At 38.8% G+C, this 20,614-nt stretch overlaps 1 protein-coding gene across 1 annotated transcript in view; it reads left to right on the plus strand.

The window, feature by feature from the left end:
- Positions 1-19,895, plus strand: part of cpne9 (copine family member IX) — an 87,714-nt gene extending 67,819 nt beyond the window's left edge. Inside the window, exons 16-21 of the mRNA XM_053316946.1 lie at positions 4,087-4,268; positions 6,932-7,059; positions 12,108-12,210; positions 12,832-12,889; positions 15,709-15,782; positions 19,422-19,895. Of these exons, the coding sequence (XP_053172921.1) occupies positions 4,087-4,268; positions 6,932-7,059; positions 12,108-12,210; positions 12,832-12,889; positions 15,709-15,782; positions 19,422-19,604 (728 nt within the window). The 3' untranslated portion in view covers positions 19,605-19,895. The remainder of the gene's footprint in view (positions 1-4,086; positions 4,269-6,931; positions 7,060-12,107; positions 12,211-12,831; positions 12,890-15,708; positions 15,783-19,421) is intronic.
- Positions 19,896-20,614: the final 719 nt, after the last annotated feature.

The following is a 20,614-nucleotide window of genomic DNA, read 5'->3' on the forward strand; positions in this document are numbered from 1 at the left end:
TCAATATCTCATCTGATGAAATAAATGTGATTCCCAAAATGTCTTAACTATTTCTTTAAAACTGAACAGTAGCAGGGACATATATATGAAGTTGATGTGAGGTTAATTGTTTTTTTTTGTACATGATCAACAACAATAACCACATTAGGAGAGTAGTTCTATTAGTTATTATTATATTATTATAGTAGTTCAATTTGTCCAATAGAATAAAAAATATTTTTAACCACTCTCATGTTTGTATTCTAAATATCATTGATGTCGGGTGCAAACCTTGTATGTCCAAAACTGTTAGTATTCATTGACCAAATCCAATGGGTCCAATGGTGTAACAACATTAAGTTACAAGCTCCTTTTAATGTTTTTCATTGGTTAGATATTTGTAAGACCCACAGACAGACAAAATATGGAGATAAGAGGTTTCTGCCCAACTGTGACAATATGAAACTAAAGCTAGGAGTTAACATGGCTTTAAAACTCGAGGCAGAAGGAAACAGTTAGCCTGGATCTCTTCAAAGCATAAAAGTAATAGCACCTGCAAAGCTCACTTATTAACATGTTATATCCAGTGCTTGATCTGTAAAGCAGGAGGCCCCAGAACATGGAGAGGGTCAGTGGAGAGAAAAGGTCACTGAATGCATCATAAAATCCACTGTGCCTGGAGCTCATTGGACCACACCTAGAAACAAAACAATCTGTAACACAGCTTGCCTCCATTATCACAATAATTGTATCTGACGTGACAATTGAGCCCAGACTAGGCTTCACGTGTACATATCATATGTGTTAAGTTTTCATTAGCCATAAGTTACTCATCTCACCGTTTCACAGCCCAAACACCCACTTGCTTAGCTGTGAACCTTACACTAATCATATGCCAAAATATTGAGACACAAAAAAGCATTGAAGCTTGCCAGCATACAATGCAGTATATATGCGACATGTGGGGATCACATTGCCTCATTCATTTGCCGCCTGATGCATTAATCATCATCATCATCATAATACTCATCATTCATCACCCTCGTAATCAATCATCAACACAACACATACAGAAAACATGTGCTCCCCTTTCTGTTTATTTGTCTAAAATAACACCATAAAGCCCTTGGCGTCCTTTTTCTACCTGTATAGTGCTTTTATCGCCATCCTGTTGATCCACCAAAACAACTTTGGAATGCTTAAGTAGGTCTACTGCTTTAAAGAATTCAACAGTCTTTTTGATATTTTACTAGGTAGTTTCCACCTTATAGTTGAGAGTATCCTAATTATCATTATTATTTTTTGCCCATTATTTAGTGCAGGATAAGTGATTAACACAAAAAGCCAAGAGAACCAGACAGTAATGCAAAGAAAACAATAACATGAACAATATTTTTTTAAATAAATACAATTTTGGCTTAATGTTAGTTGCAAGTGGTGTATGCGTCTCTATGTGTGTGTGTGTGTGTGTGTGTGTGTGTGTGTGTGTGTGTGTGTGTGTGTTAGCGTGGGAAGGCGTATTTGTGTGTAAGCATATAGAGGAAAGAGAGCAGAGGGGAGAACAGAGAAGAGAGAAAAGAGAGAGAAAAAAAGGAAGGCTGCAGTGTTGTTGTGGGGGATCTCTGGTTAGGCGCCAGGGTGAAACCAGGATGAGTCAGGACAGAGTTTTATTTTTTTTCTCTCCCCCTCTCTTCTCTGCTCCTTTCCAACCACTTCTTTTTATAGTTGGTTTGCTTATCTGTCTGTACACCCCTTTCTCTCCTCTTCCCCCTTCCTTGCTTTCATTGCTTTAGGCCAATCCCAGATACCCCGACCCCTCGAATAGAAAGATGCTCCTCAGACCCAAATGAACATACCCCCATGTGTACTATTCCCTGTTGAACCCCCCTTTCAAACGGTCAGGACCCCCAAGCTCCCTCAGCAACCTGGGCCCATTATTAAATGAATCCATCATACAGAGCCATTTTTTAGTTGGGGGAAATGAAACTTAACAGAAGATAGATAGATAAGTATGCAAACCAATAAAACAAGTAAGTAAATAAATAAATATGTGAATATATAGTTGAGTAAATGGGTTGTTAAGTCAGCAACTGTAGTGTATAGCCTGATAGTGAAGACAATGTGTGAGGTGTGTGTTGTCTGGCAGTGAGTGAAAATCATTTTTAACCAAGTCCTATCAACAATGATGGCAAGAATAATAATAGTAATCAGCACATTTTGATCATAGTAATTATCATTTTTAAAAACAGAAAGGGTACCATCATCATTATTAGCTCCATCATTTCTTTTAACTTAAGAAAGGTGGTTTTTGGACTGCCACATGCCAGTTATTAGGGCCGAGTGACTGGTTTAGACCAGTTAACAGTATAATTTAAGATTTTAAAATAAGTGTTTTTGAGGCAAATGGTTTCAGGTAATGAAGAAGAAGGATTTTGTAAGTAGAGTAGATTGTCATCTGCATAAAGGGTCATCCTAATTCAAATCACAGTAACTGGCATTGAGTGATTGATGGCTCTCTCTCTCTTTTTCCAGAATTAAAATGCATCCAAAATAGGAAAACAAGCAATTTACAAGTCACTGGGAAATAAAAGCAAGACAGAACAGACTTTATTTACAGGTACCAGATCCAATCAAATGGGTGCCAATCCCAATCAGTACCAATTTGGGAAAACCTGGATTCTCTTCCAGTTGGATCAGGTCACACATTAAGCCCTGGTTATGTTTTATTTGTTTAATCCATACAAAACCAGTGGAGTAAAAATAACAAGTTCTACACAGGGGGTTTATATGGTTGATTATTTTATGACTGGACAGAGTGACCTCAACATCCTGTCCTCATTGTGAGGTTGCCAGGCAACCAGCAGAGACAATCAAGACAGAACATTAAATATTTAGCTTTAGAGGCGCAGGTTGGTTGTGTTTTTGTCAAATCTTCTCATGTAACTCTGGATACGGAAGTAAATAAGAGAATATGTCCCAAAATGTCAAACTATTCCTTTCCGTTGCACTTTCAATGACACTGAAGGGAGCAATTATTTTAAGTATTTTCATGATGTCGTAGTAATACATCAAGAAACATAACCAGTTATTGTTGCTCAAGAGATGGGGATGTCCAACATGGAAGCCAGAGAGTGATTCCCAAACTGTTTGTTGCTATCTGACCTCTTTTAAGGCCACCCTGCACTTTCACTCCACTTTGCTAGTGAGCAATGATGCGCTTATATCTCTGAAATTGTTAAAATGCCACAACCTTACTTTCATGTTTTCAATCAGCACAGACAGGAAGCAGTTTACCTCTCAAATATCACACTTCAGTGTCAAGCCATGTGTCCCTTTTCATCTCTGTAATATAACATGACTTTGATTTTTCATGGCAGATAACTCTCATGCTTGTGATGGTGGGCACGCTGCTGTCTTGAATAGATTGTTACATTTAGGCTCTTATTTTCACATGGTGGAAGGTTCAGCCAACCGTGCAAGGTGTACCGGGAGCGTTGTGAATGTGTTTGGTATTTTCATGGCCAGAGGAGCGCGGGTGCACCTGGGGCGCAGTTGGAAGCTAGATGGGATTAGGACGAATACATTAGCAGTAGGTGTGTTAGGAGCAGGCATCTGTCCTGACTAATCAAATCATCCCCCTCCTTTCATCCCATTTTAAAAGCATAGCACTCCTTTCATAATGGAGGAGAGTGTCCAGACCTGCCCAACACAGGTGAAGGAGTCAAGTTGAAATTCGTGTTCACATAGGGTGCAATAATTCCACCACTCAAAATACTTTTGGCAATCGGGTAATGCTTTTACATGATTGCATAAATGGATAATCCTGTTTCTTTGATTTTCCAGGGATAAAAAAAAGTATCATGTTTGTTGATTCTTTGCTTAGTTCTTCAAACCCAAAGCCTGTCTCTATTGACATTAAAATGCAAATGTTAAAAGCTATTTTTGGGACACCTGAGGTATTTTCTTGGCATCAATCAGCTGTTTTTTAGGGGCGCACACGTCCAGCTTCTTGTATTTCACAGGTGAAAAACTGGCAAAGAGATAGAAGGAGACATATAATCCTTCACTTGATTGTGTTGGGTGTGTGTTTGTGTGTTTTCCTCCAAGGTAACCCATCTCAGCCCACCTCCCTCCACTATATGAGTCCCTACCAGATGAATGCATATGCCATGGCCCTGAAAGCAGTGGGTGAGATTATCCAGGACTACGACAGTGACAAGCTCTTTCCTGCTTACGGCTTCGGAGCTAAGCTGCCCCCTGATGGCAAAATCTCCCACGCGTTCCCACTGGTAAGACACACACGCACGCACGCGCACATGCGCTCACAGTTCACTCGTAGCAGGGTGTTTGGACCAGGAGTTGTCGCAGCGGCAACAGCTGGTCGCACAAGTTGAGAAGTCGGCTCATCTGCCAACCAGCAGGAATCTCCCAGCAACCCTCTCTACTTCCTCCCTGCATCCTCCTGAGGGATGAGGGCAAACAGTCAGAAACCACTGGATGCACAACTGTAATCAAGCCAGCTCTCTCCTTATGTTTTTAAATTGGTATTAACTTTTCTTTTTATATTTTTTATAACAGCTGTACACCATTCACAAGGGTATAGTACAAATCATGAAGTATCTCCTCTAAACACACTCGGATAGTTTGCCTTTCTTCACAGGGATTAAAAAAACACCAGTGATTTCACCAGTAATGATAATATGATACTGAAATGAGCTAAGATAAAATATCTAAGTATAACTACTATATAGGACAAGCTTAACCCTCACATACTGTTCATATTCTGGCACATAATTAGTCTCTACACCATTTCATATTCATAATTTCCCCCATCAGTCATTAATAAATGTTTGATTAATCCTTAATGAGGCTGTCAGAGAGTGAACAGAGTGTATTCTATTTATTTATGGAAAAACATTGTACATTTGCATATATGAACATTTATCAACTGCATTTTATTTCCATTTTTTTGTATTCTGGGTCACATATGGAAATATATGGCTAAAAACATAGCATAGGGTGTCTTTACAACTCTCAATCGTAAAAATGGGTCAAATTTGACCCTAAACAGTATGTAAAGGTTAATGATCATAATCATATACTGTCATCATCATGGTTTGCCAATGTTATTGTATCATCACCTACTATAGGCTATAATGTTCTCTCTTCTAATATGCATGTTACAGCCCTCTCACATGTTGACCACACATGTTGACCATGTTGTTTGCAGCTGTACTAATATTTCCTAATAGTTTAATTTGTGTCAGCTCCTTTAATAGAACAACTGACAGATAAATGTGTTTGCTGATTTCCAGATGTTTGTTAATGAAACTTGCCCACAATATTTTTCAGCCAAATTCTATAACAAAATGATTTTTCGCATGAGAGCATTGTTTTCTCACATGGAAGTCAGGGTAGGGTTAGAAAGGCGATGCATGTCAGCACTTCATCTTCTCTCTTTGTTGAAGCCTCTGCTACACATCAAAAGTTGATCAGGGAACAGATACCCCTAAGGGATTGTCTGCCCAGTAAACATTTGCAAACCCAAACCTGCAATTTATTATCTTCATTTTCTACTTCAATTACCATCACCCTTTGTAGAAACATGTGATGAGAAAACACATGATGGAAATCAATGCAGGGACCAGATCATCAAAACAATGTGTTACAGCCTTAGTATTCAAAACCTTCACAGGGTTCCTGTAGACATTTTAATATTATAGATTTTTTTTAAAAAGAGAGAAAAAGAGAAGCTGGTGAATCAATTATAAAAACAGAGGAGCTTATACATTTTAGTTAGCAGACAGCCCCTCTTTTTCTAAGTGAGCAGCACATGATTGCACTTTATTTTAGTATAGCACTGCTCTTTTTTAACTGCTGATGCTTAATTGTCTGTTTAATAGTTCTTATTTGTTTTTTAGGTATGTTTAGTTATTTCATCTATTTCCTTTACATTCTGGTCCTGAGAAACACAATTTTCATTACACCGTATGTATTAAATAGATGTGACTGGAATGGCAAATAAATACATTTGAACTTGAACTTGAGCCATTAAGACCCAAATTCAAACAAGTGGAGTTAGAAGATTTTGCTCCAACTTTAAGTCAACATTAAGTTTCCTGGATGTGGTCTTTTTTTTTAAATATAATATTATAACCATGTAAATATAATATTATCACCATGTTTAAAGCAACCACATTCGAGATCCTTCAGTGTGTGTAGCAAGAAGTTGGCTATCTACCAGTCTGTTGTGGCCAGTGCAGCATTGAAGCAGCCTTAATAAACTGATTAAGAAGAGCGGCTCAGTAATTGGCTGCAAACCAGACACCTTTGAAGTTGTGGTGGAGAGGAGGACACTGAACAAACTGTTATCCATTATAAATAATCCTGACCACCACCCTGTCCACTGCCTACTGGACACACAGCGGAGCACTTCACATCACAAGGACCGATACAGGAAATCTTCCAATAACTCTCTGTAGCATCTCAACTCTGTCTAACAGTTTCATTCTCAACTAAACTCCACTCTGTTTTATTTCTAAGTAATAACTTTACTCATAGTGAATTTGCACATTTTTATATATCTACTTTACCTCATTGTACTTTGCACACTTGTCTAATGTATATGATATGCTATCTTATTTACATTTTATTGTATTTATAATGTATGCTAGGGTTAGGGTTAGGTTTTTCTTATATTCTTGTAAGGAGCTATTTTATTGTAGTTATTTGTTGTGTTATATATATCTCTATCTTATAGTGTTGCTATTTGTTTTTACTGTGTATTTATTGTATTGTGTGACACTGTCTATCTATCTATCTATCTATCTATCTATCTATCTATAGACAGACAGTTATGTGACCTGGATGGGTTGATTTTGCTTAATAATTGCAGTGCCTTGTCAATCATACTGTTTATTCACTGGAGCATGTTGTGTGCTGTCTGTTGCAGGCCGGTGACAAAGAAAATCCAAACTGTGTGGGTATAGAGGGGGTTCTGGAGGCCTACTTCCAGAGCCTGAGGACAGTGCAGCTGTACGGACCCACCAACTTCGCACCTGTTATCAACAAAGTGGCAAAGTGAGTTTGACAGCGTGTGTGTGTGTTAGAGATGTAAGGTTCAGTTATATCTTTTAGATCATGGAATACGTGTTTTCTTTCACACGAACACACAGGATTTGCCTTCAGTGTATTTATAGGTCTCGATCAAAGCTTATTAATGACATGACTCACATGTAGCATCTTCACTAGATTAGAGATTCAGTTGTATTTATGAGACAGTGGGGGGCAAGTCAACACGTACAGGATTAAGGAGGTTACAGCCTCGCATCAGCTAAGAATCTGTTATTTTCTTCCTCAAAGTGTGGCATCAGAAATCAGAAATTGAAAACATTGAATATATGAATTTATTTTTCAAAAAGCCCCAGCAACATCAATTATTACATCAATCAATCAATCTGACTTTATTTATATAGCACTTTTCACTCACGCACACACACACACACACACACACACACACACACACACACACACACACACACACACTTCCTCTCACACATAACACACACACACACACACACTGGAGAGAAGACAACTGAAGACTGAAGAAGCGCTATCTGACTCTCAGCAATTTACAATGAGGAAACACCAAAGACTGGATAAAAGCAAATAAATAAAAGGAGCTAAAAATAAATGATTATATAAAAAAATAAAAACCATGTGTTTTAGTTCTAATTTTAGGAAGATTTTAAGACCTCTATCTGAAGAGTTGAGAGTTCTGGATGGCTCATAAGTTAAAAGCAAATCTGATAAATAACTAGGACTAAGACTATTTAGAGCTTTAAAAACCAATAAAAGAATCTCAACATCGATCCTGAAGCACACAGGTAACCAGTGCAGAGATTTTAAATGTGATCTGGGTTCATCAAGGTCATCATAAAACACAATACAGTGCAAACAGTATATAAAAATAGATTAGTTCAAAAAGCAGAAAAAATTCAGAAAGGGAAAAAAAAAAATAATAATAATAATAAACAACAGACAATGTGCTTAAGATGCTCAGAATATCTGTTGCTTTGAGAATCTTAAAACACTTCTGAAGATGGGTTATCAAGGGAATTTTCTGATTTCCTTTAATATAACTTCTCAGTTTTTGAGGTAAGGTGAATAGCCTCTAGTTCTTCTTTTCATCTTCTTCCCATGTTGACATTCAGCATAGGACACAATGGCCAGAATACATTGATCTTGTCTGTCTTTTCACTTGACAGCTATCTGAAGTACTTCCATGTTTTTTTTCTCCAATGTTTTTGTTGGCAAAAACATGGATTGACCTTATTGTTGAAGCAGAATAGTGTTGGACATCTTAGCCTATGTGTCATTGCACTGAATTATCTTCTTTTTTTTTCATCTCACCCTGCGTTTGACACCAATGTGTCGAGCTGTAAGAGGCTTAGAGGTGGCACAGAGATCACCCATAGAAAAAATACACACATATAGACAGAGGTGCTAACACACACACACACACACACACACACACACACACACACACACACACACACACACACAGAAAACTGGTCTCATCCTAGTGTGTGGGGCTGAAAACACATGTATGTGCACTCACACATGTAGCTACATCCACACAGACACACACATACAGTATAGATCAATGTCTTGTTCGGCCAGGTGGAACAGCTGAGTCACGGGTATTAGATTCTATCTGTGCAATAAATACACACACAGCAGGTGAAGGGCACACTCTAACACACATGCAGACACATATACATGCACGCTTATGTGTCGAAACACTCATCTGGCATCATATCAAGCCAGCGCTGATATGTTGGAAAGGGAATGAAGAGCAGTGGAAAAACGAGATGCAGGGTCACATTGTTTGCTTCCTGCAGTGTTTTTTGTTGTTGTCTTGTTTTGTTTCGGGTTTTGTTTTTTTTTGTGCTTTTTAATATTTATTTTTCAAGGGTCTCTCTGCTGCTCAAGGTTATACTTTTAGGTGGTAAACTCAGTGGTCTGTATGGGGACAGTATCCTAAAATAAACTCAAATGTGGAGGGTCATCTTTTCAGATCCATTTCAATACATTTTTTTAGTTTCAGTTCTATTAAGCCAACATATATTTAATCTCATATACAGTTATATATTTGTTGAATGGGATAAATATATAACTGATAGATAGCAAGGCTGTATCTTTTGCATTAAATGTACAGGCTTATGGTGGTAAATGTTAAAATGGAGTGAAACAGAAGCACAAATGGAACAGATAGAATAGCTAACGTTACCTAATGTAACCTACTGGTCACACCCATAGACTGTATAAAAGAAACCCATTGGTTTGTGGACTGCTGCATGGAAGCCAATAGTTTCGAATCTAGGTAGCGCCATCTTGAAAATTTCAGGTGCATGCTGGGAAAAATAAAAACACGGATTCTACTTATATGGGCATGAGGCGGAGCCATGGGCGGAGCAGGGAGGTTGCTATGGTTGCGAGGGCTGGATCTCAAGGACATTGGGCAATCAACATGTCAATCAGGACGTAGCCACGCCCCAATGCATACCCTGCTTTATCGTCACATATAAAATCAGGGAGGCCAAAATTTCACAAATGAACATCATACTGCATTGAAGAAGGCTTTAAACTAGCGATTGAGACCATAAACACATTTTGAAAACGTTTACTGAGGTTAGAAATCAAGTGAGAAGTTGGTGAATTCTCCATTGACTTGTATTGAGACGGAAGTCCTTTTGACCCCCCCCTGGTGGCCTTTTGATAGAATGCAGTTCTAAGTTACATCTGTGTTGGCTTCATTTCAGAGGACCAGAACTCCCCGTCTGGTCACATCGGACCAAGAGAGGCTTTACTGACATTAACCCTGAGTGTGTTGAAATGAATGAGAGTGTTTTGTACTTATGAATTCTTATTGAAGCTTTTCATTTGTAATTTAAAAAAACTGTGATTTCATCTTTTAAAAGTTACATCATTTCACTGTAACCTTTATTTTCCCAGATGAGGCTAAGCATTTGATGTGGTTTGGGTGACATCTGTGTTCATTAGCTGACAACATCAACATTTGGCATATGGCATATCAATATGGCAGTATGTCATATCAAAGGCTTTAAATTTAGTTTTAGCTGAAGAATCTCAAGAAGCATTTATTTATGTCAATATATGCTACTTTGTTTCACACCGTTACAACAGCTTGTCTGAAAACCCACAAGAGCTCAAATGTGTGTTTTGAACCATTATTATTACAATAATGGTATACCTCATTCCTCATTTTATTGTGATTCCTATTCAAATCTGTTGGAAAAAATGTCCACCATGTATGACAGTATGAAGATAAACCATTGATCACACAGACCATAACCACATCAAAATATCTTATCAAATGGAAAATGAAAATGGAAAAACAGCATGTGCACTGGCTCACATGTGAGGTAGTACAGTAGTTAACCCAACTGTTATGGGACAGTATTATGAGACAGATGTCAGTAAAAATACCATCTTACAGTAAAGTATTATAAGGAAACATTTGTTGGGTTGTAAACTTCCCCAAATCCAATAAAGAGTAAGGCAGAGCGGCCACAGCAGCGTTCCATGTGCTCACTCTGTGTAGTGGTCAAGGCAGATGGTCGCCCACCTAGAGCCCCGTTCTGCTTGAGGTTTCTTCCCATTAAATTGAGTTTCCTTGCTGCTGTCGCCAAGTGCTGCTCATGGGGGAATGTTGGGTCTCTTTTAATTAAATTAAAGAGTACGGTCTAGATTGATTGATTGATTTGGGGCTATATAAATGAAGTTTGGTTGAATGATTGACTTCAGCAATGGACACAGAGAGCAACTGGTCCTCTGGAGTCATCAGGGTTTTGGTAGCTGGCTTCAAGTTACCCTTGTTGACCTGAGCATAAAAATAGTTGAGCTAATTGGGGAGGATGGGTTTGAGGTTGGTTTGAATAACTTGCCACATGTGTCAGGGGTCAGCATTATTGGGGAAGTGGTCCTCAATCGTTGTCATGTGGCTGTTTTGATGTCCTTGTTGAGGTACCATAGGCCTTGCTGTCACTGCATTTAAAAGCTGCAAACCTCATTGGTTATCCAGGGTGTTTGGTTGAGGAAGCAGGTGCAGATTTAGGATATACGTTAGCACAGACGATGCCTTGTATGAGTCCTTAATATTTGGTGGTCCAGGGTGTTTTGTCCTCTAGTGGGATATTTTGGTGGAATTTAGGTAACACCAGGGTTGGGAAGGTTACTTTGTAAATTACAGATTACAGATTACTAGTTAATCGATTTAAAATGTAATAAGTAATGTAACTATTCAATTACTTCATCAAAGTAAGGTAACTTATTACATTTGATTACTTTTCTAATTTTCTAACTAATGTTTTCAGCACAACATCTAAATTCAAGTGTTTTTCATGGATACAGACATGATTTATAAGGGAGATCATTTCTCATTTAGCTAGATTTATCTCTCATTTCAAAATGTATTTATTAGTTCATGTAGATTTTGGAATATAAAATCTTACACGTGAGACTTCAGATGGAACCTCCTTTGCAATCATCAACATTTTCATAAGTAACTGTAATTTAATGACATTTTTTCTCAATAACTGTAACAGATTACAGTTACATTTATTTTGTAATTAAATTACATAACGCTGTTATATGTCACTAGTTACTCCCCAACACTGGGTAACACAGTCCTGACATTTGTATGGTTAAATAATGCTTCCTTAGAGTTAGTGTGAGGGGAACTGTACACTAAACCATGAGTAGCTCAATGTCTGCAGAGCAATATCTCGCAGTAATAGCTGAGTTATTACACCAGCAGCTGTTGACATAATACACAAGCCTCCTCCACAAGCCTTGTCCTGCCGATACACAGGAGGCTGTGCAGCCCACTAGCTCCATATCCGAGTTGGCTGCAGAGTAAACATTAATAAACAGCAGTCCTAAACCACAGCAGACAATGAAATTATGGTATGTTTGAGACCAATAGGCAGGTGTGTTGTGTGTTTCCCTGACTAGTCTGCAATTCAGGTGCACAGGCAGAATTTTAGCTCTAACCTGGGTATTTGTGTCTCTGTGTGTGTGCGTGTGTGTGCACGTTCCCCCAGCTGTGCAGCAGAGATTACAGATGGCTCTCAGTACTTTGTCCTGTTGATGATCACAGATGGAGTGATATCCGACATGGTCCAGACCAAAGAGGCTGTGGTCAATGTGAGTAAACAGACACATGCAGGCGCAAACAAACACAGAGACTGATATGGATGGTGTTGCTTTTCCCCTTCAGTTACTCCCACTACTGATTTCTGCTCAAGACTCATGTGAAGGAGAGGAAAAGATGTTGTTTTTTTTTTTTTTATCGTTGCGACTGATCTCAATTCTTTGGAGGGGTCGATATTTTCTTCAATAAACTGCCAAATTAATGTTTGAGAAATATCTGATCCAATTAAGTTGGCTCTAAGTGATTTCTCTCAGGACAGGCAGTGTAGAATATTAAAAGCAAATTGGTTCTTTTCCCTCCTAATTAACTCTACATGTGGAATGTATAAATGAAACTGCAGGGAATACTCACATATTTGCTTTAAATATTCTAAATGAGTCTTGTCATCTGTGTTGTCAAGGTGTGTTAAGGTTTGGAAAATAAATGTGAAGTTAATGTCTTGACCTCCCATTAACCCTGGACTGTAATTGAAGGGTACTGGAAAATGATTAATAGCCTAAAATGAATATCCGTTTGTTGGTCATTAAAAGCTTGTAGATATCCTATTGAAGCCTTCTGAATGTGTCAATTGAACTGAACGTTCATTCATGTCTTTCAATCTGTCTCCTCTACAGGCAGCATCACTCCCACTGTCCATAATCATTGTAGGTGTTGGACCTGCTGAGTTTGATGGTGAGTATTCAATTTTAGTAATAGACCAATTTCTTTCATTTCAACATGAGTAACCGTTTGTTTACTCATGTTGAAATGAAAGAAATTGGTCATATATAACTTAAAAAATGTCATTTGTAGTAGCCATGGAGCTACATTAGCATTCATCATGAGTCATGTTTGTGTCCACCTGAAGAATGTACATTTAACATGAATCCAAACAGTTAAGTTGTAGTCTGTTAAATCAAAACAATCTGCTAAAAGGCTCCATAGAGGTACAGGAAACTGCTGCCCCCTACTGACTGTTGCTACACCAAGCATGTATGCTGTTTACAATGGTATCAATTGTAGATTTACTAGTAAATTCCTAGTAGTTCTTGAAAAGACAATGACCGCTGGCAGGTTTTATCAGCTGTTGCTAAATAATTAAACTAATGTTGGCTCCATGAGTTGGTTGAAAATGCATTGAAGAAAGAAAGCCATAGTGAAATTAAAACTCTCTCTTTTTTAAGTGTCCTGGCCAAATAGGGTACCAATTACAATGAGTTATACACTAATAACATAAGAGGATTAACTGTGTGTCACCTTGGCTACAATTTGTGGTCTTTGATAACATGGATAACGTTTTTTTTGGACAGTGTATTATTATTACAGCTCCTTAACTATGATTGGACAATCTCTGTGGATCCATTACTACAAGAAACTCATTCACGTTAAACATAGTAATTTGATCTATTGTTATAAAAGATATTGCTTAATCAGAATAAATATTTCCACATGTATTGTCCTGATCAAAAAGGAGACAATGATTCCATTGTAAGGTTCTCTTACTAACATGGTCAATGTTTTCTACCCCATAAAACCAGAAACCTGGATTATTTATCAGTCTGTGTTTTCTTTTTAATCTTTCTTTGGCACAATTCTACCTTTTCCAACACACCCAGCGTCCTCAACCTGGTAGAGGACAGGAAACAAACAATATGAGGACACAGTCATCAAAATGTTGCTCTATGTTGTATGTGGTGGTCAAATATTTCACAGTACACCTTTCAATAACACATATAGCCGAGCAGAATTTGACAGCCAGCCATAGGAGAGCTGGTGTTATTGGGAGCATCGTGCAGTGAATACGTTTAAAATGTAAATAGTTTTAATCATATTCAACCACCTTGACATTGGGAAGACATAAATATGCAGCGTTTTATGTGAAAGGCAGCATTCGACTTTGACCCTGACTTTCTCCTGGCTTGATGGGATTCAGCGACACCCAGTAAGCAAACAGGAAAGCACTATAGCAGCTGTGTCTTGATTGGTTCCCACTGGTGTGCTGTCCTCAGAGTTTCTGTAGAAAGTCAGTGGAGTCAAGTGTGCAGGCAGTGTTACAGCCCACAGATCAATGACTTCTCAGTGGAGACTGTTTGTGTATGTTTGTGTGTGTGTGTGTGTGTGTGTGTGTGTGTGTGTGTGTGTGTGTGCGCCCTATTGCTGCTCAGCAGAGTGTGACGACTTAACACCTCATCATTGTGTTGGATGGTCCATCATTTTCTACTTGTTTAAGCAATTGAACGGTGGGATTGGTAGTGAAGGCACCCAGGCATGTTAGATGTCACAAGGTCAAACTGCCTTAATAGCGTGTGTGTATCTGTGTATGCGTGCATGTGTGTGTGTGTGTGTGTGTGTGTGTGTGTGTGTGTGTGTGTGTGTGTGTGTGTGTGTGTGTGTGTGTGTGTGTCTACATTGTATTTCCAGGCCTAATTGCCTCTGTTTGTTATTTGCACTGTCTTGTGTTTGTGATCCTTTGTCCTGAACATGTTTTTGAGTGTTTTCACACTCCTGGTATATCACTTTGAGTATTACACTGTCATTTCTGGTGTTTGGCCTTTAGTATTTTCTGTGTCTGTTTGTTGATTTGACCTCGAGTTGTGTTCAACCACCTTTCCATTACAACACCACACATCCCAGCTGTTTCGCGTCTTTGCCAGAGCGACAACAGATGCAGGACACACACTGCTGTGCTGTGCAGGTGCTGCCATTGAAGACCTCTCTGAATGACATCTCCATTTGAGCACAATTTTCAAGCGAGCACATCTACCTATATTTGGCCGTATTTGAAACGGCTTTCTAAAAGCATTCCAGTAGCAGAGTGCCTGGAATTATTTTCATTTTCCGACACGTAATGCTGTTTTGCACCATTTTTGTTTTAGAAATGACATTTTGGGTGCGTTAAGTAGTATAACCAGTCTCCTGCTCTTTCTCCACGTGCTGTGTTCCATTTCAGCAGCTACGCTAAGAAAAGTAAAAGAACATCCTGTACCGGCTCCCCCAGTGGTTCCAGTATCGAGTCATGCTCTGCCTGGGTCCACACCTTTGAATCCACCCACCGAGTTGACTGATTCTGGTCATGAACCAGCGGTTTCTCGGTTGAAAAAGCAATCGATCCAGTGAGCATCACAGGGGGACTAACAATTAGCCAATCAGCGCCACGGGCAGGACTAACGCTGTTGTCAAGCTGTTGTCAAGCATAGTCAAGTCGTGCACTAGAATTATTTTAAATAGATGCCATCTGACATTGTAGTTTGTTTTTACTTCGCTCCATTCTCAAAACTCCGGCAAAACCAGTATGTTGGCATGGTTACGCATCAGTGTCGACTTCAAAAAGCATTAGATTCAAGTGGATACATTGGTCTCTAGTGATTGGTTAGTTAAAATCCCCCTCCACCACGGAAATTGGTTAAAGTGGAGGCAATGTCAGACTGAAGATGGAAATGGACTCTGTAATGAGATGACAATTCTGTCTGATATCAGGCAAAGTCACAGTCTCTGTGTCTCCCTTCATTTAGCTATGGAGGAGCTGGATGGAGACGAGGTGAGAGTATCCTCCAGAGGACGTCTTGCTGAGAGAGACATTGTACAGGTACTCATCATAATTCTATTTAACTTTTTTTGGGTTAGACTTGAGCACGTTTTTGTCAACAGCAGCAGCATGGGGGTACAGTCCCCAGAGGATGATGGCTTACATTCATTCCACACATTCAAACACACGCTGGGAACTGTCTCATACAATATACAATACTCATCTATTAACAGGCCCTGTGTGTTGCTCATGTGTATAATACCGTAACTCTGTTTATATTTGTCGACACAGCTCATAAATTTACAAATCTAGTGTAAAATCATCAAGCTCAAAAGGTCCATCTACTTTTTTGTCAGATACATACTGACACAAATTATACTCCTTTACCTTACAAACTATACAAGTTAATGCAATTCAAAGTGCTTAACAGATGACAGACAAACACTAATAAGACATTACAAATGTAAACAGTACAAACAATTTGAGAATAATGCATACAAGTAAAAGTAAAAAAATTAATTGTTATATTAAAATTAGAAAAGAGTACTTGTGTATACATACAGTATGTGTGTGTATATGAAATATTGCTGGTAGTATTGTAAACAGGTATAATGTAAAATCCAAACACAAGTATAGTGCACACAGTATCATGCACCATTATGGCATTGTGTTTTGTGAATAGTATTTTTTACACTCAGTAATGTTGGTGTGCATTTTGCAAAGGTTTGGGTAACACTGACATTTCAACAAGCCCTCCAACCTAAACAGCAAAACCAGCATGTGTGTTGTTTCCTTCCACAGCAACACATGTGATTGTTTTGGGTTTTTTTTTTTGGGGGGGGGGGGGGGGGGGGGGCGTTTTTAGAACCCCCGTCTGCAGGGTGACATAGTTTTCTCAGTGCCTTTCAAAACCATTACCATAAAAATGATTCATACTGCTAAGACTGTGTTCTGCCTCTTCTCTGGGTACGGTTTGGTAAGTTTAGGCACAAAAACTATTTGGGCATGATTAGAGAGAGGGATCATGGTCATCGTTCAAAGAAACCAACAGTGGCTGTTGCTAGGAGATGGGGAAAACTGCAGCACCTTGCTGACCTCCCCCTGAAGAGAATTTACTGTGTCACTACTGTAAACATGTGTCATTTCCAACATTTCAACAGCTAATACAGTTGTTTCTGCAGTGAGAGCAGTCTCTGACTTTTTTAATTCAAGGATAGCAACACCATGCCATTTCTAGTAACCCACAATGACACGATGACATTCAAAAGATAAGAGCCAGGGAGGAAATACTCTGAAACGGTCCTTATCTTATCTTTGTGGCCCCCTTACGTTGTAGGTCATTCTTCTTGTAAAGTTGCAAGTAGCTTCTGACTGCTCATAGAGGATGTCTAAGTTCACTTTCTCAGAGTCTCTCCATTTATTTATAGCCTATAAAATAGAAAACATTTATTGGTCAATATAAACAAACTGGCTAAACTAGAAAATGTCCTTAGTCTACCTGCAAGAAACTTTATCCATTATCATTTTTAAACTTAAACAGTGATAGCAGCTCTTTTTTAAATTGTTTTATAGTGAGTTGCATCAACAAACAAACAAACAACCCACCGAGGACTGATAAAAAAAATCCTGGAAACTGTAATTTTAGAGAGTCTTTCAGAGATATGAGAGCACAAATAGGAAGCAAATACCACTCCTAGTGATAAGAATGTACTGTTGAATATTTATAAAGGAGTGGAGGAGACTGACCTGTCAGCTGGCAGACCATAAGGTTCATAATGATTAATGCATGTGAGTATATAAGATAGTAAAAATGTAATTGTAGCATCAAAGTGCATTAATATCATATGGCCCAAAGTAAATGTATTCTCATTTCCTTCAAAAGTTTGACTTATTTGCCCCTATATGACTGTAATAAATGGTAAGAATAGTAAGGTATAGTATTACAGTGATAATTGATGCTTTTATTTTGAAACTGTATTGACATTACCATCATGTTTTCACACTCATGTCACACTCAGTTTGTTTCACCAACAGCTGTGATCACATTTGCATTCACACAGTAATTCTCTGATTGCCTTTAACCTTCTAATGACAATAATTCAATCAGGATGTTTACACTCATAGCAGAAAAGAAAAAGTTCAATCAGTTTACATATCATGCGCTCCTATTGTCATTGATTCAATATGACGACTGCTTTAACCGTAGCAGCGCTGATTATGTTTTGTATATCATAAATTAGTCATATTTCTCCCATTCCCAATTATTATAATTATAGTATAATTATAATTATCAGCTGATCTAGTGATGTTTTAAGTCATAATTTCAGCATAAATGCCAAAAATATGCTAATTCCAGCTCCTTCTCCTGGTTTTCTCAGTCTTCTATGATGGTTAATTGAGTGTGTTATTTGAATATCTGATTATCAGACAAAATAAGAAGCTTGAATATGCCAGCTTGGGTCCGAGGAAGCTGTGCTCTGCATTTTAAAGGGCACCTCAACAGGTTATAACCAAATGATTAATGGATTAATCAAGAAAATAAAGTGTTTGTTGCTGCGTTTATTACTTGACCATCTCTTCTTGTGCGCAAACGAGAAAAAAATGTTTAATCAACCTTAAAGTAGTGTAAATTACCCAATATCAAGTTGTTGGAGATTTTTCAGATCAGTCTGGAAAACTTTTTCCACTCACAGTACAAGGAGGAAAAGTTTAAAACCCAACTTTTGAGACCATAATCCATAAAATCAGACCTGCACACCCTCTCTATTTTCAACTTGAATATGCCATCAGCATGGATTAAACTGCTAATGTAAAGGATTTGTGAGTGTTGGAAGAAGGACAAAATGTACAAGAATAAATTAAACAAAAAAACCCATAAGAAAAATAATCAATAAATCAATATATCAAATAAAACCTACACTTTAAAAAATCACCCTGAGGAGCTTCTATGCATGCTCAGGTGTGATACAGGGTGATACAGGGTGCCCCTCCTCTCCAGACAAACCAAAGTTACCATCAATTAAGTCAACTGAATAACCTTTCAATTAAAAACCCAGGATAGATGATGTCTATGTTATATAAGTGTCCTAAATGTACTTTAAAAGACCAATCCCCCAAAACAACGAATGATCCACCTGTGTACTCCCAACCCATCTGGTAAATTCTGGGTTCCCCCTACTATTAAACCCTTTGGAGCCTCCCGCTTCCTGTTTGGCAGTTTGGATATGAAGTGGAGCACATGGAGCACAACAAAAAGCCTGTGTGCTGAAACACAAACGAATGAGGTGAGAAATACGCAATGCAGTAACAGAATCGTGATCCACATTTGATCAGCACTGCCTACTTGAGTTCCATTAGCTGCTGCTTTCTTTTTCTTTTCCAGCTTTATTAAGTTAAAGACACACTCATTTATTTTGGTGTGAGATTCTGGTTTTCTAGTGTGACATCTAAGATAGCTGAAAGTTGTATACTGCACTCATCTCATCATTACATGTTTGTGCTCTATCCTAATTACTAAAGTAGGGATCCACTGGTGAGAAGTAGAGTTGAAGGCTTAAGAGAAAGCATTTTTCTTCCTCAATATCAAAATAATAATCTAGATCTATTCATTTATTCATAATGACAAAAAAAAGAGCTGATAAAGACTATATTATCTATATAAAGTGTATAATCAACGATATTCTCTCCCTCTTGCTTCAGTTTGTTCCATTTAGAGACTATGTGGATAGATCTGGCAACCAGGTCCTCAGCATGGCCCGGCTGGCTAAAGATGTCCTCGCCGAGATCCCCGACCAGCTGCTGTCTTTCATGAAGAGCCGAGGAATTGAACCGCGGCCGGCCCTGTCCAACTCTCCACTACCGCAGCTGCACCAACATATCTGACCCTGACACGGCCGCCACTCATCTCCGCCTCTATCTCCACCTTTCCGCTTAACCACGTTCACCTCCCCGCACGGTTATTTTTCACTCATAAAAAGGAGCAGCCTTTCAACCTGCGCCTTGCCCTCTCCTCTCTTATCGCCGGCAAAAGCTAAACAGGCACATCACAGCGGAGCAGCAGGCGCTCATCCCTGACTTTCCTCTCTAACTCACCCCGTTATGTACCATTACTTTTCATTTACTGTATGAACGAACAATGAGACTGAACCATGACCGACCCCTCTCTTCCCCGCTGACTGCAAACATACACTTCAAAGCTTGACTTTCAGAATTTGTCTTTCTATTTCCCCCCTCAACAGAAACTTGTTTGCACACTCACACACACACACACACACACACACAAAAGTTTTTCATGTGTCCTTGCCCTTGACACCTCTTACATTTGGCAGGATTCCCAGGAAAGTGCAAGACATTAAATTTAATTGAAACGAGTCCCAAAATGAAAGCAGAGTGCTTGATGAGCTATATATGCCAGCTTGTGTCAGATGCTTTGGGGCTTTTTTACTTTGACTTTAATTTATTGGCGTAATTGGACACCATGAGGACAGGTGTTTCGATTTATACTGTCCCATCCTCGTTATCGAGCTACATTTTAAAGTGTGTAGAAAGCGGCGCCAAATTTCTTGAAATTGAAAGAGAGAGAGAATGACTTCTACCCAAATATATTCAGTTTCTGATGTGGATGTCGCACACGGAGGGTAGCAGACAAGTGTTGGCAAGTCTAGTGTGGGGTTCTGGTCACATGTTCATTATTGCCATACACACACACACAGACAGACACACACACACACACACACACACACATATACACACACTCCTCTGTCTGCCATACCACACCCACCCTCTTTGCCCAGCGTGGGTGCAGATTCCCCTCCTGCTGTTAGAGAAATGCCAGTCTCTCCAGCTGCCCTGCTGAGAGGAAGAGTAGGACGGAAGGAAGAGGCAGGGAGAGG

This window comes from Scomber japonicus, chromosome 4 (genome assembly GCF_027409825.1).
Source record: "Scomber japonicus isolate fScoJap1 chromosome 4, fScoJap1.pri, whole genome shotgun sequence".
In the NCBI taxonomy this organism is placed as follows: Eukaryota; Metazoa; Chordata; class Actinopteri; order Scombriformes; family Scombridae; genus Scomber; species Scomber japonicus.